Source organism: Amblyomma americanum, chromosome 1 (assembly GCF_052857255.1).
Source record: "Amblyomma americanum isolate KBUSLIRL-KWMA chromosome 1, ASM5285725v1, whole genome shotgun sequence".
NCBI lineage: Eukaryota > Metazoa > Arthropoda > Arachnida > Ixodida > Ixodidae > Amblyomma > Amblyomma americanum.
Window position 1 is genome coordinate 26,310,246 of NC_135497.1, and position 21,898 is coordinate 26,332,143.

Below are 21,898 nucleotides of genomic sequence, written 5' to 3' on the forward strand. Positions count from 1 at the left end.
CGGTATGGCAGAGTTTTCAGATATTAAATGCAAAAAAGCAGCCTGCCTTATCAAAGTGAAGGGTCGCAAACGGCCTCAGCAGCCACCCTACCAGTACATGCATTCATCGCGCTCCCAAAGCGCTTGGCGTTACCTGGCCCTTGAGTGCAGCTCCACTCGCTGACGGTTGACGTCCATAGTCGGTGCATCGCGGCGGCGTAGCCCACAGACTCGTTTTACGCGATAGCGTAAGGAGCCCGCTCTGCTGAAAACCTAGCGTCGTCGCCCGCCGTCCTACTTGTCAGTGGGAAAAAATCCCAGAGGTTTCAAGTGGAGCTAACGAACTAGGGGAGGGTCCGAATGAAGCCAAAATTGGAGAGCAGGTTCATTTAAGGTATTTTAGAATATTGTAGTAATTCATTAAAGAAATTAGCCAGCATTAAAGTTCAAACCAAGGGGCACGCAACACATAAGCCACGAAAGGCTTATGTGTTGCGACATGGTATTTACCACAAGAGGTTATGTATGTACAGAAAGGGGCTATACACAGATTATTTACAAAACACGCAACTAGTGACTGCACTCCACTAGCCTGACCGAAAACAGCAAAGCTAAAAGGGCGGCAAAGATAGACACCGCATCAACAGCAGAAACTACACCGGTAGCAAGTCTCTTTCGTTATAAATGTACCTGAGTTGGAGCATCGTTCGACTGAAATGGCTTCTGGGTGAATTAAGAGGTTGAGCGTTGCGGTCCAGCATGCGCATTTTCCACTGCCTATGAAGTCCAATGAAAGAAAGCATGTCATGTGGTTCGTAATCAGGTTGAGTAGCCGCAACGTAACGAACACTGTAGGAAGGGTCTGGATGAAGCGTATAAGAGGGCCACCTAGTGAACGCGTTGCGGTGTGTATGACTTAGTAACCTGCGTTTGTGATGTGCACTGATGTTATGGTAATTTATAAAATAAAACCGAATATAAATATGCTAACTAGGCGTCAGAAATTGCCAGTGATTAAATGCGGTGTGTTATGGTGCTTCACTGTCCTGAAACAAATGGTGTCCATGAGTATGAGCAAAAATGAAAAAGAACAAGAGAAAAAGGAGGAGAAGGCGCTATCTCGTCTACCCTTAAGGAGGAAGTTAAGCGTCCTCCTAATTCTTTTTAATCTGCGCGCAGGCGCACAGCAAGATGCTCTACTCGGGAAGCTCGGACAACACGGCTCGCGCCTGGGTCATGGAGTTCGGCGAGTGCACCCGCGTCTACCGAGGCCACCAGCACACCGTCGACTGCCTCTGCTACCACGACCGAATGCGTAGGTACCCTTCCTCCTCTGAAGCCCCTCGCCAGACAGACTGTGGAGGTGTGTGACGCCTGTAAGTGCTTTCTCAATGCGAATAAACTTGCGTATAGATGCTTTCTGGTCAAGCAATAATGGAAAAGATACAACCTTCTGGTATTCAGAGTTGGTGATGAAGCATGGGGTGCATCTTTTATTAGTCACTCTCTCGGCAGTAAGCGGGAGGGGTCCCATTTCAGTGCACTGCGAGAGGCGATAAGTATACTATTACTATTTTCATGCAAACCGCCCCGGTGGCTCAGTGATTATGGAACTCAGCTGCTGACCCGAAAGACGCGGGTTCTATACCGGCCGCGGCTGTCGCATTTCGGCGGAGACGAAATGATAGAGGCCCGTGCGCTGTGCGATGTCAGTGCACGTTAAAGAGCCACAGGTGGTCGAAATTATTCCGGAGCCCTCCACTACAGCGTCCCTTATAGACTGAGTCGCTTTGGGACATTAAACCCGATAAAACCAAACAAAACATATTTTTATGCAACATCTGAAAGTCATTGACAGAAAGATGCTGGAGCTCGGTCACACTACCGCAGTGTGTTGCATATATTTAATAAATCAAATGGCATTATGTTGGTCATAGTGGTATGGCGGCCGGTGCTAGTGATATGAATTACTGTGTGGTTGCATCGCGCGTGAGCTACCACGACATCCGCTATTTAGGGCCAGTAATGATACGTGCAGGTATAAGTGTTGCAGCAATGGTCGTCTAATGTATATTTCTTACTTGCCTTCACCCCTACAGAAACATTGTATAACATCTCATTAAGTAGCTCCATGACATTTGGGTCCTTTTTCTATATCTATACTTTTCTTGAAAGCGATAAAATGCGTTCTCTGACCAAGCAAAAATTAAAAAAATGGTATTGACGTTTAAGAGCCCCCACGGGCTCGTTTTTTCAGTTTTATCGCTTTCATTATCACACTTGACCACACGAAATTTCGTGGAACTCTCGATTATTATATATTTCTTGCCGAAAGATTTGCTGTTTCGTCCGTTAAAAGAGTAACAAGGAGAATCAATACTTGCCACGCAAACTCACCACAGATGAGGCAAGAACTGAGACTCCCGCTCGATTTTAATTAATGCGCCACATGCCCTCTCCTTACGCCTTCACAATCGGTGGAGGTCATTCACGGCTTCGTGTGAAAGATTTGGTTTTTCATCAGTAAAATACATCCAGCAAACTTCGTTTTTTGCAATGCTTGGTATTGACAGAAGAGCAAAAAAAAAACCTTTTTTTTTCCATTTTAAGAAGCACGCCCACTCATATATTTTTTCTATACTTTAGCCCCATGAAGGTTTCGGTGTTTTTCTGGCTACACTGTAGGTTAACGGCGATTTTATTTTTTACAAAAATGTCCATGAATAGCGTTTTGTTCCCAGCTCCCATAATTCTTTGTCTCGGATAGACCTGGTGAAAGCGCCGCTTCTATAGGATGTCACTCCATATTCAACGCCTTTAGCTGTGTCTTCAAGACGGATTAATTGCTCTCAAATCTTTTGAAATATTCCATCTCTTTGATAACGCTGTGCGGGCCACCGTGCTGTTTCACTCATTGTAATATGCATATTTCTGCAAAGTGTGACGTCCAACTAACCAGAGTTATGCGAGTTTCGAAACTGTGCTTCTTTCTTTTCGTTATTCACTTTTATTTTGTCTACTCGGACCTGTGAACCATTGTTATGCAAGTTACTCCTCAAACATGGCACGACAAAATAGAAATAAGGGCAGGAATAAAACCTAAAGAAAGCTTCCCCCACGTGCTGCTTCATTTTACTGTTAAACCAGGCGCTGCATAATTAGGGACAGGAGTGGGGGGGGGGGGGGGGGAGGGGGGGGGGGCGTGACGTTTTGCTTCTGTTGCTTTGTTACACCTAATATTCCATACGCTCGCGGTCTCTCTAGCTCATAAATTCCGCGCAAAATGAAAACACCCAAGAAGCTGCAAAACATGCTCGCTCTAAGAGCCCTTTTATCAAGTGGCTGCCATATAATTAATTAGTGGAAAGAATGCGTTCTAAAATTTCTCATTTACTTTGCGTTCGGTTACGTTGACACAATTTGCGGTGGACTTTGCCCTTTCGAAGGCAATCGTTTCTAAACTCGGGATCTCCCGGCTCTTGAGCGGCTTCGGCGGGGCGTTGACGGACGGGAGATGAATGGCCGACAGATTGCATTGCAGCGGGTCTCGTGTTGCAAGAACGATGTCGAAGCTGATTGGCTCTTTGTTCACGGACCTGCGTTCGAGTGTGTTGCAGCTCTTGTGTAACGTGCCTGCAGCTTAAAATCTGCGGTCACTGGGAGCACTGCACGAGGAGGCAGGAGGCAGCAAAATTGGTCATACGACCCTTCGCGAAGTTGGGGGGGGGGGGGGGGGGGGGCAACATAGACAATGTTGACCAAAAAAAAACTTTTACCAAAGAGATTGTTACCTTGGGTGACACCAAGGAGGTCGTTAAGGACGGATTTCAAACCCAGTCTTATGTATACTCGGGACGGCGTTTCCTCACGACAGTTGTCGGGAACTGTTTCGGGGCGCTGTCGTGCGCTTTTCAGCCAAACTCTGGCAGCACATTAGGGTTGTCGCGTATTCCCGAAGTTTGGGCTAGTTTGTGCCGAGTCTCTAAAAAGCTCGCTTTGCCTCGACCGCAGCCGGTCGCCGGCCTTCGGGGTGGAAGTCGCACAGTCTCGCATAGCATCCAAGTGCTCGCACAGCCTTGTCCATTATAGGCTGTGTCAGCCGCCGTCGAGTGATAAAACAAAGGAAACCGTGCACGGACGAGGTCAGCTGGGAATCGAACCCTCGACCCTATGGGTTTCAACACATGCCCGGTACCGACTAAGCTATGAGCCAACGTTTTCTTTGCTTCATGAAAAACTAAATGCCGGTTTTGCATGCGAGGATGCACGTTGCAGACAACAAAACTTCTAAACGAAAAGTGGGGCGTCAAAGAGCGAACCTTTTGGGAGGTGAGCGTGCTCCGTGCACAAGTTACACGCCACCACATATGCTCGCGACAGACAGGCCGTAGTGTCTCTTCAAGGCAATCTATCATGCGGATATTAGAGAGACTGTCTGCCTAGTCAGCATAATGATGACATATGAAACTCGGGAAGTATCCTATCACGGCAGAAAGCGAATACTCTGAGGTGCAATGCCGATGTATTCTTCAGGGCCCCATGGAGAACGCCACAGAAGGACGCAACGTGACGCGAAACATCGTACTCGTCAATCGTTTCAGGCTGAATCACAAAGACGGCATTTCACAAACCATCACAATAACACCTCGTTCACACGCAGCAATGTTTTAGCTCGTAAGGTCGATGTCTCTTGAAAAATGATGTTTCTGCGGAAATATGAATGCACTCCCGCTGGACCCGCAGCCAGCAGAGAGAGGAACTGGACGCTCTAAGATTTTGCCCCGTAGTGTTTCTGAGCTGCGTGCCTTTTTTTCTTTGCGCAGTGTACACGGGCTCCGGGGACAAGGTTGCCCGAATGTTCGAGGCCAAATCAGGCACCTTGAAGCGGTCCTTTCGAGGGCACGAGCACGGCGTTGTCTGCATTGAGGTGGGTGCACGATTTCTGCTGTGCCCCGTTTAGCCGCGTGCATACCGCGCCAACCACGCTGGGGATGAGCAGTGCGGTCGCGACATTTCCTCCCCTGCAAGTTAGAGTCGGTTTTTATGGACCGACAGAACGTTGTTATCGTGGCAGCACATCTCAGAGAGGGAGATGGTTTCAGCTCAGTGCCACTCATAAATGCCTCGACCACACAACGGAGCAAACAACTTTTGCTATGAATATGCAAGCGGAGCATTTGTTACGCTCGCGGCGTGGAAAGGTGTTAAAAACCGGTCGCTTTGAGAAGATGCACTTTGAGAATATCTAAAAGAAGAAACCCTGCCTGCAAGAGCGTGGTTTCTTGCGTATGCTGAAATCTATACCTATACCCAGCAATTTTGAACACAATCACTTTTGAGCGGGAAATCCTTTATGAACGCAATTTTTTCATGTAATGTAAGATTTCACTGTAACAATTAATATATCCGCAGATTACCCGGCGGCAGCCCTGTATTTTTTTTGTTCGATTCACGTTTTTGCTATAGCCAAAAGCGCTCCCCATTGACTTTCTATGGCAGTTTTAACTGTTTGAGGCGATCGATGGAAACTCTTTAAAAGAAAGATTTTGCTACATGTCAGAAGAATGGAGCACTTGTCTTCAATATTTACATAACAGTGTCTTGCAATTTTTCAGTTTTCACAATTTTTGGCCAAGAAAGCTGGACATTTGTTCCAGGCAATGAGCTCTCAAATCAATGTTCTGGCCCCTTCGGGCTTAGAGTGACCTCCCCTTGCTCGCTCCTTCTGTTTTGCATATAATTTTCATTATACTCAAAAAATTTCATTATACCCTTCATAGACGCGTATACCATATACAAAACTGTATTGCTTCTGATCTCAAAGTCTTCTGCACTAGGTACCTACTTTACAATTGCATTCCCATTTTCCACAGTGTTTCTGTAGAAACAGTAATGCTGTTTGCAGCGTTGCACGACAATTCAGTTCACTTAGGCAGGACCTCAGTCCGCCAATTCTCGTCAGTTCATGGGTGTACTCCAAGCACTGCTTCTCTTCACCGTCGCATAATGTAGACAACAATACGCCTGCCTGATTACATTTGCAATACAGACCCTCCGTGGTCTAGTTTGAAAAAGCTAGTAGTATGGGGCTCATGTAACATATTAAGCTGCGAGCTTGCCACTGGACGGGTTCTGTTCCTTTCTTTGTCGCTTTTTTCTTTCTTCCTTGCTTTCTTTCTTTGCTTCTTTCTTTTGTTCCATTCTTTTGTATCGTTTTTTATTTCTTTTGCATCTTTCTTCTTTTCCTTATTTCATTCCTTCCCTTGTATCCTTTGTTTCTTTCTGTGTATATTTATTTCTTTCCTTCTTTCTTACTTTCTTGCCTCTCTTTCTCTCTTCGTTTCTTTCTTTCTTTCCTTCTTTCTTTCTTTCTTTCCTTATTTTCTCTCTCTCTCCCTTTCTTTCCTTTGTTTCTTAATTTGGTATCGTTCTTCTTCCTTTCCTTTCTTCTTTCTTTCTTTCCTTCCGTTCTCTCCTTCCGTCCTTTCTTTCCTTCCTTCTTTCTTTCTTTCCTTCTTTATTTCTTTCCTTCTTTCCTTCTTCATTTCCATCCTTTCTTTTCCTTCATTCCTTCTTTATGTTGTTCTTACTTTCTCTCTTGTGGTTTTCTTCCTTCTTTTTTCGTTCTTGCTTTCATTTCTTCTCTTTTTCTTTCGTTCCTTCTCCCTTTATTTTTTCTTGCTTGCTGTTATATTTTCACTCTTTTTTATTCCTCTCCCTTTAATACTCTTCCAACCCATGACCAAAAGCAGGCGCTGGAAAGCATACATTACAGTAGTAGACCACGTGGCAGCACCTACTCTGGCGCTGATGTGTTCCGACCATTAGCCTGTTGAGACATTCCACGACGCCAAGACACATTTCCTACATTGAGCAACACGTTACGCTGTTCCATTACAATTGGCACCTAATAAGAGCGTGTAAGTTTTGAGGCAATTTTTTGTCGCTACTGTTAGCGCCCAGAACTATGGTGCAAAAAATTCTGAATCGTTGAGTTATGGCATATATAACTCTGAAACTTTCTGCAAGGGCAACAACACAACAAAGTTGGGTTTACTGCTCGTTCAAAATACGAGGACTAGTAGCCCGGCTACAAGCCACAATACACTTCCACTCTTCGCTGTGGACACTGCCGTGGAGTATGAGTTTAGCACTCCATGGCTTCTGTAATAGTGATTTATTTCCGCGCCAACATATTCCATTTGGGCCGTTGATAGCCCTATTGAACTTATCATGCTTTTTTCTCACGTGCAGAAGCTGAACTGTTTGCTTCCAATGTTTACGCAGAGCTTTACGTTTCCGCCCGTGCTGCGGGACTTCTTAACGCGTGTGTTTGAGGAAGCATGCGCTAAGGTATTGGAGAATAGTCTACATTTTTTTTTGTTCACAAGATTCGGTTAAATTCCACGGCAGTAACGTTTTTGTGCATTGTTTTTCGGATAGCTGGAATCCTCATTTGCTCATCCCACTCGCGCACAAATACTGCAGCACGAAGCAGCAGCGCACTTGTGTTTACCCATTAATGAAAGTCCCTGTCGTAGCGCCTTGAGTTAATACGCACCTTCTGTACAGCAGGCTATTTAAAATATTACTTTTTGCGCAGTGCGCTATATCGAGAAAGAGCCTACGCTGAACGACGTCACTGAGTACCTCTTGCGTGTCATCCACCCGTCATCCACTGCTTGGCTGCACAGCTTTAGGTTATTATGCTTGCGCAAACATTAGTTTTTTGAAATGAGGATTGAAACGAGACGTTAGGCCTATTTTTTTTTTTGCTTCTCAGATTTAAAATACTGTCTACATAGCGGATCACTTCAAGAAACGTTCAACAAATAGCATTCAAAGGGACTTCAATGGGAGACTTCTGTGCAAACTTGAGGTGATAAACCAGTACGAGACCAGTATAAATCGGTACTCTGCGAGAACAAGAACCAGTATGCCAGAACAATCAGTGAGATTATCATTCTGGGCAGTCATGAAATGACTTCTGCCAGGTTAATTACGATTATCACCTAACGTCATTTCGTACAAAGTCATTCGCGCTTCTAGCTGGCAGATGAAAGTGACGTATGTAGATACGACGCAGCAATGTTTGGTTCCTCTCCTACACCCTTTTTTTTTCTCTACGGCTCCTGCCGTCACATTCTGGTGTCGATGCGTGGTTCGCCGTACAGTTAAACATAAAGGTCATGCTAGCCGTAAAATGCCGGCGGTTAGTTTATTTTAGGTATTAAAGGCAACAAAGACTAGTTTGCCGTTCGCCTCGTGTAAACGGAAACTACCTTCGTCAAGGAAAAGCTAGCTGGTTTCTTTCCGTCACCATTCGGTTCATATGTGCGCTGATCTGTGCACTATACCTTTGTAGTTATGTGCAGCAGCGTGCGACCGTAGCTGCGCCTACTCTACCAACTCATTGGCACCGAACAGGGAGCATCAGCTGGCACGGCCGAACGCTCAAAACTCTTCGCGCTTTAGATCTGTGATAGGTCAGTGCCTGGCTATCGTAGGCCAAGCGATCATGAGTTGTTGAAGTAGCGGCCGTGAGCCAGTCACGAGCTCTTCTCACGAGTGAGATGCTCCGAAAATTCGCCTCCTGATTCACAGGTACCGGCTGCAGCTCCAACTTCATGCTCTGTCGGGTAGGTGAGGGGAAAGGGGGGTAAGCAGTGTTAGAGGGGCATGCCGACACCATGTGGTACACGTCCGAGAACGCGCATCCACAATGTGGGCACTCCCCGTTAAAAGCCGGAATAAAATACTGCAGCATTGCCGGGCACAGTCCCTTGTTGGTATATAAGCGAAGGCATGTTTCCCCTCACCTACCCAAGAGAGCTGGGAGCCGGCTGCCCTGATCGGCTGCTCTACATTAGAGAGCCAAAGAGCCCTCCTCGCTAGGGCCCGAGCTGCCGCGGAAACCACAGGGGTCCCGCACTAGGGACCTATCCTAGAATTTTTAAGGGGCTGGCACTTAAGGCTATTTTCGACTCCCTCCTGTAAATAGCCGTAAATATATGTTTTTCAACACCACCACCAACTTCATGCCATGAAATTGCGAAACAAAGTATACAAAACGGAACAGGTCCAACGACATCTTTACAAAAATAAATATTGACGTCTGGCTCAATGTCAATGGGGCATCGGTGATTATGCGCGAAAAATAGGAAACAGGTTTCTTTTCTGAGGGTCACGGGATTCTGAGCCCGTCAACAGGGCTTTCAACTTCACCACCTTTGCGCCACACACCTGCTTGCGGTTGATTTCAATTTTCGAGAGCTTATGACTTAGCGCGGACAAGAAAAAAGGACGGTTGGTTGTTATAACGTGAGAATACTTCTGCACGTGTATACAGAGCAGAACGTGTACGCCAGAGAAGCGTGAGTGTCTACATGCTTTCAGTATCAGTGCGAAAAGCACTATTTCACAAGCAAAGCTGAAAAACCCGAGGTATGTGTGAAGCCTCAACCTTTGACGTTTGACGCAGCGCCAGCGGAGGAGGCCTTGCTTAGCTGCTCCATCAACGCCCAAAACCAGCACCCCACCCCCCACCCCCCTCTCGCGCATGCGGCTGCCTTTGAGGCGGTGTTGCCTCCAGTGCTTTCGCTTGTCCTACTCGGCGTGAGTACGTTAAAACCCTGCCATTTTTTCTGACGCTGCGCTAATCAGTGCAGACGGAGTAAACGGTGAACTGCACTAAGATGAACAGATACTTACGAATACGAATACGGTTTATTTTCATGTTTGTAAAAAACATGGGGAGATGGAAGAAAAAGCTGCTGAACAGCAACTTGACAGGCTCCCAGCCCCCTTGTTTACATAGGCAACAGCAGCTCATACAATATACATATAAAGATCAGCATACACACATAAAAAAACACGTTTTGATGGATATTTTATACATCACTAAAATTATTGAAAGACAATTTCTGTGAAATGTATAAGTACGAAACGCAGTGTAAGTATGAATGATTGAAAATACTTCAAAGATTTGAAAGAACAGCAGTTATAAAACCAAACAGAAGAATTAACAGGTACACAGAGCATACAGATCAAACCTGAGAAAAAAAAATTCCATAAAAGGTAGTGCATAGGTAGTACAATTGTAGCACTTGAGAAAGAAAAAAAGAAAAAAAAAGTAATGACCCTTTTCTCAACCCTATTTCTGGAACCCTAGCTACTGGAAGCTGATCCGGTCAGGCCCCGCGTTGTCAAAACTTGGCGCAAGTGTCCTCCTCCCTAAAGCGTCTTTCTCAACGCCTCTTGCACCCTCTCTTCCCGGCCGTGTCATTTATTTCGCGTGCTGCCGTGGCGCTCAAAGTAGCAAGCGCAGACAGATGTCACTCGAGTGTCTAATTAGGAGCGCATGCAGTGCTAATGATTGAGAAACGTTCTCGATGGTGCGCGTGGTGGGAAGGCCGCGGGGCCACGTCGGTCAGGCTGCTGTCAAGTGAAGCGCTAGCATCCGTAGCCTCTTGTTACAGGTTTCGTTTTTTTTTTTCAAATGCTGCTGGTCTCACGGAGAGTGGGAGGTATGACGAGATTCATTTACGTTTCCCGTTCGTGCAGGCAGCCTTTCATGCCAAATCGAAGTTTAAACAGTAAAAAGCCTTTCGCCACCGACGGCTTGTTAGTCACGGGCACTGGACACGGGAAATAGGCACAGCGTCATCTTTATCTTGCCTGCCGAAGAGTGAAGAGACCAACATTGCGCGATCGACCTCTCGACGCTCGCAATTAGTCGCTCTAACCTGAATTATACAACAGCGGCAATTTCCATACAGTGAGTACAGTAGAATGACAGTAGCATGCTCAAACGTATTAGGCAACAACGCCGCTCACTGCGACGACGAATGACAGACTTCCGTGAAAGCTGCTTATCTCGAGAAAAAAAGCGTTCGGGTGGAGGCAAGCTGTGATATGTTACAAGCAGTGGTTAGTGGGCGCGCAGACCCAACATTTGTAAAAAAAGAGAAGGATATAAGCGTTATATGGCTCTCGAAACACACGCGTGATCTGCGACCCCAGAAAAATACAGCCACGGGCACCACGATGGATGAAAGAAACTATCCGGAGTTGTTGGCAGCGCAAAAGTTTAACTGGGAAATAGGATAATTAATATAAAACAAGAGAAAACGTACTTCAAAAACAACTAACTGCAGCGCCCAAGAAAAAAAGATACTGTATTTATTCGAGCATAGGTAGTATTTTTTTAAGTATTTCCCACGAACACTGGTCGCACAATTGTGATCTAGAAGACACAGCTCGTGTACGTGATCTAGGCCACACGTTCTTAGATCACAGTTCATAATGGTGCAACAAAAGAACTATAGCGCAACCAAGACGAACACAAGAAAGGACCACAAAGGACATGGTGACCGTCTCCTAACTGTAATCTGAAACTAACTCACTCACTCACTCACTCACTCACTCACTCACTCACTCACTCACTCACTCACTCACTCACTCACTAACTCACTCACTACTAACGCATTAAAGACGACGCATTTTCACTTGGCGATGCAAGAACTGCTTCAGAGCCTGCTTACGCTGGACTCCCACACGGTTAATACAGTTTCAAGCACTTTCCCGAATCATTCCAGTGGAAACAAAGGAAACATGTTTCAAACCGAGAAAAGAAAAGTAGCAAGGTTTCGTTCCCAAGCGAATACATGCTATCTTTCTAGTACTACCCCTTGTTTTTGAAACCTACATTTCTTCACAAACCCGCTATATATTGCAGCAGTTGTACACAATGAAGGAAAGAAAAAAAAGCGTAATAAATCAGTGGCTGCTTCACCCATCTACCACCCCCGTACCTTATAACCTTGCTCGATTCTCTCTGCAGGGCGCAGCTGGTGTACGCTGTGCCAACGGAGCAATTTTTTATGTGCAGTGTTAGCAGAAAAGTTCGAAAACTGCCTCCGCTTCCCTTCGGCGTAAAGGATCAAAGCTCGGCGCATAACTCACAGCGTGTTTACAGCAACGCAATGCGCGTTCCAGCGCTTCTAAGGTCTAAGCCGGTGGAGCAACTCCGCGCTCTTAGGATCGACCGCATGATCGGGGACAGCATCTTGGCCTTCTTTTTTTTTTTCTCTCTCTCTCTCTCTCTCCTGCAGTCGTTCGCCGCACGGAGCCACACCGACTTGAGAGGTGATCTCAGCCCGTTGCTTACGCTCTTCGGCGTCCCGGAACTCGAAAAATGCAACCTTTGATCCTGGTCTGCTCCGCTGGCGTGAAACCGATGCTTATATTGACCAAACACCCGAATCGCAGCACGTTCCTAAGCGCGTCTTTTCCGCTGCTTGAATTTCGAAGCACCCACCACATCACAAGGAGGCTGTAACAGAAAACAACTAAACATTAAATGGCTAAAGCGTCCTTACTGTGTAAGATGAAAGTTTTCACCCAGCTCGAAGTTCCAAATCGATTCGCAAAAGTTTTGCGTAAAGAGACACAGATATGGGACGGCAAAAACAAGAGTTTTGGCACCACAGGTAACTTGCATCGATAAGCAGGGCATATGCATTTATAACGTATCAGCTTTCATACATCCACAATAGCCACACCCGACACGCACTGAGTGGCGTGGTCTGAAAGAAATTTTGTAACTATAATTACTCCTGTCTACAGTCACAAGGTAGTTTAAGCAAACCGCAAAACATGAACGCAAACCTTTATGCTGTAACAGAAGACGCAAGCAATGAACACGTCTTGTGCCACCGTAATTCGAATAGCCAGCTTTCGCTGAGGATTTTATTTTTGCTCTAATCTGTCCAGCGGGGTTTTGAGCAGAAGATAAACAAAACTTACGATGTCCAGCAGGGCTGTGAAATCTAAGCATGATTTCGCCTTTAAGATCTTCAAAGCCGAAAATCTCTCGGCTCGCACTCAGACGATAACACTTTGCCCTTGCGTACAATATGTTGTTTGTTTTGTACTCAACAAGCCCCCCTTTGCGTAATCAGCCCGCACTGGCAGTTTAAAAATAGTACCAGGAGCAGAAATTGCTCGACTGAGTTTCCCCAGTGGCAGAAAAGGTTCCGGAAAATTTATAGTAGAAGTTTTGAGCTTGCATGTAAACTTGGGAAAATGCCTTCTGCTTAAGCAGACAAGATTATTTCAATGCATGTCAATTTCATCCTCGCTAAACAGCCACGGAGTTCGTTTCTTCCATAGACGTACTTTCCGGGAGCGTGTCATGGAATTACAACACAATAATAGGAGAAGAGTTAACGCCACGACACGACTGGGATATGGCACACATTTTCCCCTCCAGGTCACGTCTCCACTCGGTTAAAGAGGCTGAATCTGTGGTATACGTTTAAAGGACACATAATAGTTTGTCTAGGAGATTAAGCCTGTAGTTCACTAATAACTTCGTGGGAACAAAAAAAAATCAAGACACCATTCGAGCCAAGTGTTAACAGCCTGCTGTGCATAAGCGCCCATCTGCGCATAAAAGAAGCTTGTCAGAAGATTAAAGAAGCGCTTCGAATGCCCAGCGACAGCAGCATGAGATAGGCCACAAATGTCCGCGCACTTTCGCTGTAAAAAGCCTTTTTTTAGCGGGGTGGAGGGATTGGGGGGGGGGGGGGGGGGGGGTATTTGAGCAATTTGTGACGACACCCAGCACTATGCTGCATGCTAGAACGTTTTCCCAGTATCGGCGAGGCATTTCAACTGCAGAGAAACTCTTAATAGCTTTGCACACGGCGCAAAAACAAAAAAAAAATATAGTTATGCAATTGCCTCAGCATCTCTGTAAGCAGTGGCGCCTCCAACGAATATCCGAGACAGCGTAAAGAGCGTACAGTTGCGCACATGTGTCCTTTCAAATGAGCAACTTAGAGCTGCACGCCTGCAGTCAGTCCGGCGGAAGCTTTTCCTTTTCTGGCCGTGCCTTGCTCAGTAAAAATGTGCCCTTTGCGCTAATGCACGCACCATGGGCTTTAGCGGCGAAATAATGCGGCTTCCATATGCGTGGCAGCCACTTTGCGCAACGCTAAATATACCACGCTATGTATATTCACTCCGCCAGCGTTTCGTTTCTAGCGGTTGGCGCTCGACTCTGGGCAGTGTTCCATGCCTATGCCGAGCCACTAACGCCGGGGCTCAAATGCAAGCTCCGGCAGGGCCTCGTAAAAAAAAAAAGATTGTTCAAATAGCTGACAACTTGCATTGCATTAACGGGTACTGTCGACGCCTTTGTTTCCGTTAAAGCCGAGGCTTCAGCTAAGAACCACGCGTCACACGTTTGCGTCTGTCGTGTCAAATGGCACGTTTAGTCAGGCTTAGATGTTCTGCGCTTCGCAAAGCATTGAGGTCTTAACAACGGTGCCACAAATAGCCACCGCAAGGACGTCGGATGAAAATTCGGCTTGGAACTTTTACCTCTCTGACAAACGAGAAGATTTAGCTCTGTATCCGCAGGTGGTTTTGTTATGCGCGGGAAGGGTTGTTAGAGCATCTAAATGGGGGCGTAAAGAAGGGCATTGAATAGAGTCAGAGTCAGACTGTTTACTGGTAAATGCTATGAAAAAATGGCTGATCTACAGGGCTGTACAGGAGGGCTTTCGGGGGAACAAAAATAAGTATTTATTTATTTATTTATTTATTTATTTATTTATTTATTTATTTATTTATTTATTTATTTATTTATTTATTCAAAACCTCAAGGCTTACAGGGAGCATTAGTAGCTGGGCTGAAGATTAGTACCTCGATAAAATGCAAACAAAGAGAAAACTACAGTTAAATTAGCGCAGTAACACCGGAACAACAATTTTTAACAGCAAGCAGTGAAATATAAAACAGCAGTAATAAATTGCAACTCGGTAAAAAAGTAGTTTTAGATGCAGGCATGAAGGTAGTTTATATTGCGCTTGCAAGTGCTCTGCGAAAACTATAGGCAATAGTGACTAGTGTGGCAGGTAGGTGGTTTCACTCGTGAAATCTTCTTGGTAAAAATGAATATGAATAAGTGATTTAGCGCTGCGATGGTACATAAACTCTGAAGCGACGATAAACACGGGGCAAAGATATGCGATGCTGGTGCAATGTACCGGGACTTGAGCGCGTGGTTATGGTAGTATATCTTGTGAAAGGGAGAAAGACGAGATAATTTTCTCCGGAAGAAAGAAGTGGAATATCAGGTGCAAGTTTCACACGTATCAGTGACCCCAGCAGTACGATGACAATTATTAAATATGAATCGGTCCGACCGATTTTGCACTATTATGCGAACGTATGCGCTAAAAGCGACACAAGAAGACAATACACGCACGACACACGTCTTCTTGTGTCGCTTTTAGCGCATACGTTCGCATAATGATCGACCAACGGTCTCCGGTATTAGCTTTCCCGATTTTGCACACCTACAATGATATTACTGAGAGTAACATGAACAGGGTCCCATATCGAGGAGCGTATTCGAGGTTAGGTCTGTCATAGGTGACGTAAGCATGTCTTTTTATTGACAGTGGAGCCAAGGAAAGGAAACATTTAAGGTAGCCAAGCACGTTGTCAGATTTTGACGTATTGTATTCGATGGGTCGTAGTAGGAATTGTAGGATTCTACGCATTTTGCTGATAAATGTGCAGGCGACAACCGTTGGTTAGACGTATATGGTATCACGGCATGCTTACCGCTGGAATCATATACCAAGCACTGAAGGAGGATGCATTTTTTTGGACTAATGAAACGTTTGTTTGTTTGCTTTTTGTAAATTGGGTTGATCCCTGCTGACACTCAAATACGCAAACTATCTCATGGGGCTCGGTAAAGTGTAAAGTGGTGCCCCAAGAATCAAGTCTGTGCAGGACCTCTTTCCTTTCGTTATAGGGCGAGTAGCATAGGAGTGCAGACGAAGTCCAAACTGCGTGGCCACATATTCGAGGACCCAAGTTTGGCGAGTAACCTGTGATGAAGAAAAACAAGTTTTGGAATGACGCGTCTGTGAAATGGTGGGCCATAAATTGCTTCACGTCTTTCTGAGACGTACTTAATAATATACGTAACGATACAACGGTTCTCGCGATATAATCGTCGTGAAGGCCACGGCAGTTTTTCACATGTGCGTTCAAGATTGAAACACCTTCTACAACTAACGGGCCTGCCAGGCAAAAAGCAGAAGCATAACGCTGTGCCTACATAAACAGTTTTTATGATTTTTCTAGCTTATAAATTGCACAAATGCAGAAATCAAACTAAAAGGCTGCTTTGTGTGTATGCTTTAAAGTACCGTGTACAAGCCCTGCCATTTGCGCAATAAAGCTCACAAATTACTCGCAAGAGAACGCCTCGACACTTGCAGGTGTCTTACAGATTCGCGCAGAACAACTAAAGCGGGTCCTAGCAGCTGCTACAATTCTTTCCGCACTGTGAAGACTTTTGATTTATTGCGACTGCAACAAGTTCAGCACAACTGCGCTCGACCCACCCAAGTCAGCTCCAAACCATGCGTGACATCTATTTCTGTTAAGCGCCCCTTCCTGGGTTTCGCGTCGGTGTAGCAGTGGTGGTAGCATTAGTAGTGGGCGTAACCGTTGGGTACGTTGCCATGGGAACCACCGGTATGGCGGTTACTGTTAAAGGAGCAGGGTGTCACGAGTAGAGGAATGCCCACCACCGGAACCTCTAACCATCCGGAGGGTGGTTACTGTGGAAGCAAGACAGTACGGCGTGAGCGGAAGATTGCGCAAACGGAGGGTGGTTGCCACTCCGAAGGTAGTTACCGTGGAACGACGAGGAGAGTTACCGTGGAAGGAAGAACGTAGGGCAAGAGCGAGGAATGTGCAACCAACCGTAGGTTGCTGCCACGGCGAGCACTCTTTGGGTGGTTAAGGGTATGACAACAGCGAGGGAATGTAGCACGGTACAACAGTGGGCGATGGGCTCGCTAATTTAATCGAAATCGGCGATGGCTATATTTTTCGGCAAGTGGCGGTATTCGGCGCTAAAGCTCGTAACTAGATGCTGAGTTCGTTGGTTGCGCAGGGACTTCCAGAGCGACGCACACTTGCTGGCTCAGCAGTAACGACAGGCTTGTTTCTGCAATGCCGCTAGGACGCACGAGGGTTGTCGCACTCCACCGTAACAAACAAGCTGAGCATGCGGTGATAGAGTGATGTGGCAGTCTGACCCGAGAAAAACTGGCCTGCCCGGCTCACTGTCGTCGGCTACGGTGCATGTGGCGGAGAATGTCACCATGAGATCGCGGAGGTCGATGATAGCGTCATTTTCGCGAAGAAAATCGAAGCCGAGGATCAGGTACTTGGAGCACTCAGCCAGCTTTGCGAAGCAACCAGCGAAGATGATACCGCGAATCTCTATCCTATAGCAGGCGCCGAGCGACCTCACCACATGGCCGCCAGCTGTCCGGATTTGTGTTCCGTGTCGGGGTGTCAGGATTTTTCTCAAGAGAGTAGCAAGACCACGACTCATAACGGAGAAATCGGGGCCGGCATCTATGACGACAGTCACATGGTGGTTAGAACTGATGTTTGGGCGAGTTGGTATGCCATTTCAAACAGGGACAGCGCGACTTTTGACAGGACAGCGCCTATCCTCGCATGTCTTTCTTTCGTCCCTCTCAAAATTCGCGATGTTCTTTTTTGAAATCACATGGTGGTTGTCAGAGACGACTGGTATTTCGGTGGAAACGATCTTTGTGAAATGTGCATCGTGGAAGGTGTCGGACCGGAGGGCTGCGGTGTTCGTCGAAATCAGGCGTCGAGCAGAGGCTGCTCTGGGCGTCGGAAGGTCGTCGGAGCATGGGTTTGAAGGTCTGGTTGCAGGGTCAAGTCGGCGAGCGGAGGATGTTGTTTGAAATGCAAACTGAAAGGCGGCCCTACCCCAGGGGTCGCCGTCCTCAGTTTTCCCGGCTCCGACTAAGAACTGCTGGGGGGACGGCTGGCGATCCGGGGAAGAGAACCGACGGGGCGACGGCGACCTCGACTGGCGCTGTAGCGAGGGCGCAAGGAGGACGGTTGTGGTCAGGTACTGACCAATGTCCCGGGGTCGCTCACAGCATGGCCGGGGTGCGTCTGGCGAAAACCCTCGCAGGCCCATCCCACAATGCGGTGGCCAGTGGCGCAGTATGTGGCCGGCTTCACCGCAACGGAAGCACAGGAGCCGGTTGTTCGACGTGCGCCACACGTGTGCTTTGCTGACTGGGGGTCGTGCGTCAGAAAGAGCAGGCAAATCGGGAATCGTTGATACGGTGCAGAAGCAGCAGGGCAGTAAAACGCAGCTCTGCGCCAGCACCGCCGGGTGCTATCGAATACGGGTGCTATCGCACCGCATGGCCATCAGTGCAGCAATATCAAATAAACGAGGTTTTATAGCTTTAATTTGGCATTTAAAATCGCATAAAAAGTCATCGTGCTGTGAAAGCCGCCGTTATCGGTGTGGCCCACCACGTGACCACATCTCAGCAAAATATCGCGTTTTTTTTTAAGTGCAGTGTGTTTTTCTTTCAACAGTGCTATTCATGTTTTATTATAGTTGACGCTCTCTCCAGTGCGCAATTCGATGAAACGCAACGCTCCCTTCGCATCGTTGACCATGCGCATTCAACTTATGTAACTAGATGACGCCACAGTGTTTTGAATTTCTTGGATAGAGCGGCGACCACGGTCTATTAAACTTTCGTCGACGAGGCGTACATCAGTGTGCTGTAATAGCTTTCGGTGTGGAAACTAAAGTGGACGCTATTCTATATTAAAAATACCTTATTACTGTCTGGCGGGTGATATTTATATTAGCTTTTGGTACAGCACTTTAGCGACGTGCAATCACCATCGCGCTCGCTGATCATGGTTGCCAGCACTGGGATACTAAAAAACTAGCGCATGCATGCACTGATTTGAAAATTTTTGGTACAAATTTTCTGCAGCGTTTTCAACAAAACCGTTGCGAAATCCAGCACTTAGACAGCAAGCTTTCCGCTGTACTGAAAAAATTGGGTCCTCAAAATTCATTGTTCGGTCCCTTTAAAAACGATAAAACAAGAAAGAGAGAGGGTTTATTGACGGGAAAGGCAGAAAGGTTGGCCTGAAAAAAAAAATCTGGCCTGCTACTCTGCACTGAGGAATGGGAAGAGGAGAAAAAAGAGGGTCACGATGGCGGATGATGGTGATGGGAGGAGGCAGATGAAATAATACACACAAAAAAACAAGGCACACGTTCTAACATCACAAACGCGAGGCAAGGCCTGTGTCGCTTAAAACGCGTGAGAGCACTCGCGTTGCCTGTACAGTTTTCGAACTATCTGGCCAAGCGCCGACGATCAAATCCTCCGAGAGGGGCCTGGTGTCCAAAGACTTCAAAGCAGATGCCAGCATGAGTCTTCCACGTGCATATGCTGGACACGCCACTAAAACATGTTCTATAGTCTCTAGCACGCCACATGTGGTACAGTCCGGGGTGACCGCTTGTCCAATTAGGTGCAAGTATTTGCGTGTGAAGGCGACGTTTAAACATAATCTATGGATTATGCATGCAATATGGCGTGGTATTCCGCGAGGAACAGAAAAAAGTCATCGCCGGATCTAGCCGTTTAAGGCGGATGTGTCGAGTGTCTGGCAGGGCCCAGTACGATAAAACAAAACTTTAGCAATGGCACTTTGCTTTTGATGGGTGTGCTATACCCGATCAGTGCACACAAAATAAAAACGAAACAGAAGCGCAGGCACCCGGAGTTCACAATGAACAAAAGTGGCCTTTATTCGTGGCATCGCGTGAAGGCTCTTTAAATCGCTTTTTCCCCCTTGCTGCGTCCATCGATGTCAGTCTCGCGGTACTTGACAATTCCATCTTCTCCTTACCATGCCTTTTGTCTACAATTAAATCTAATCGTTCCCGCTGCGGTGCAGTCTTTATGGCGAACCTCTGAACAGGTGTTTCGACTAGGGTCGTGCTCTTTTTTTCTTTTTCCGTCTTATTTTATAAGAGGCTTAGCCCTTGATACGCGCGAGTACACACAGCGCGTGTGTGCCAGTTTCTCCGCGTACCCGGCGTGCCCAGCGTGACAGTACGTCAATAGCGTTAATGGACTTGTCTAAGGAGCTCCCTTCCCACTTCTGCTTGGGCACACCACGCCCGCCTGCTTTGCACAGTAGTCACCCCGTACCATTTGTTACCGCACAGCCTTTTCTCACGTTTTTTTGCCCCTCTTTTTGCAAGCAGCGTGTTGCCTGCGTTGAAGTTATTTTCCTCTTTTACCAGGACACACCTCTGTATTCTCCACAGATCTACATCTAAGGGCAAAATAAAACCGCAAAATGTGGCCCTATAGTATCGCCGTGAATTATAGTTCCAATGAATATCGCAATAGGTCTAGGGGCGTTATTTCTCTTGTGCATTAAGAAATACAATGCGTGTACAGCCTATGACTGCGTAATTAAAGGTTGGAACTTGCCTAAGCAAAGCTTTAGGTCCCCTTGGCCATTTTTGGGCTGCTGGGAAATTAGTAGCGTACGCACACGTACACTTCGTACACTTTCCTTTCAAGATGATGGGGCTGAGAAACGCGTCTTTGCGGGCTAGGTTTTCACGCATAACTTTGCTCCTACTTACGACTCTCGTCCCCAGGCCTTATTACTCAATGGCGAAAATCTTCTTTCGCGTGGACTTCTCGAAAAGCATAGCCAGGAGCATGATGACAGCATTGCCGTGGTGGTCTGGCGCAGGTGGTGAAAAGCAAGCTGTTCACGGGATCGTACGACGGCAGCCTGTTCGTGTGGGACACGACAGGCGTGGTAGACGAGACGGTGTTTGGCGACCAAGCGCTGGAGGAAGACGAAGACGATGACCTGCCGGAGGACAGCGAGGAGGTGAAGATGGCCGTCAACTTCCTCGAACCTTTCATCCACGAGGGCTGACTGCGCCCGGAAAACAGCGCCTACTGTGGACGACGGGTCAAAGGTCCCATCGACACGACTGCTGACGCCTGGGGAGAAGCTTGAGTGGAGCTGCATCGGAGGGACCTGGTAGCCAAGTGCATACGAGGCCAAATAATGCACGAGGACGTGCTGTCCACGCCGCAAGCGCTTTCAAAGGAAGAGCGGCTCATGAAAACAAAGCACTCTCTCGCACGACTTGTTCGCAGTGTAGTGTGTAGCTACGAGCGCGAGACTACTGCATCAAGTATTGTGTGGTTCACTCGCTAGTACGTAAGCAGAGAGCACGCACATGGAGGCGTCACCTTCTCCTCCACTGCGAACAATATGCGAGAGAGAGAGAGCGTAAATAACCTGTTTTGGTACGCTTGGGCTATTTTACTGCTTTTCTAAAGACCTATATTCTTCAATAAACGTGCATGACAGCCTGATACCAGTGAAGGCATAGTATGGTTAGAGGTTCTAGAAGGAGCGGTGTGAAAACCGGCCGGGAAGACCGGCCCTATCTGCGTGAATGCCGCGCGGCGGCGCTGTTGTCAGGGGCGCTGTCAGCGCGCGCGGCTCGTCTGCTTGCGCGTGGAGGGACTAGAGACTGCAGTGGAGACGCGCTTTACCTAACGTTCGAAGTTCCAGCAACCAGCGCAGTTGTTAAAACATCGCGAAGCTTATGTTACGCGACTGCTGTCATGTGGTTTGCGAGAATGGGGTAACGCAACAGCATATTCGGGGACCTGTGCGAACTATAAGCAATTTCTGAGGTGGCCTAAAGCAAGCACGCATTTTATGCACGTTTTTTTAAGCCAGTGCGCTTTCGTGCAGCTCTTCTAGGACAGCATGCGTTTTGCAACATTATATAAGCATTTTTTTTTTCTCCTAGGGGAATGCGATAGTTATAAAGCAAGGATCATCCGGGAAGTTTATTCTGGCATATCTTTTTTGCGTTTCTACCTGGCAAAGCATCATTAAACCATCACACAGGTTGCGGTGAGAGATTTCAGAGTCTCTTAAAGCACATGTTCCCCG

At 47.0% G+C, this 21,898-nt stretch overlaps 1 protein-coding gene across 1 annotated transcript in view; it reads left to right on the forward strand.

Annotated features, from left to right (window-relative positions):
* The window catches only part of LOC144131616 (uncharacterized), a 55,812-nt gene extending 34,814 nt beyond the window's left edge, over positions 1-20,998 (forward strand). Inside the window, exons 5-7 of the mRNA XM_077664459.1 lie at positions 1,159-1,294; positions 4,803-4,906; positions 20,666-20,998. Coding sequence (XP_077520585.1) covers positions 1,159-1,294; positions 4,803-4,906; positions 20,666-20,857 — 432 coding nt within the window. The 3' untranslated portion in view covers positions 20,858-20,998. The remainder of the gene's footprint in view (positions 1-1,158; positions 1,295-4,802; positions 4,907-20,665) is intronic.
* Positions 20,999-21,898: the final 900 nt, after the last annotated feature.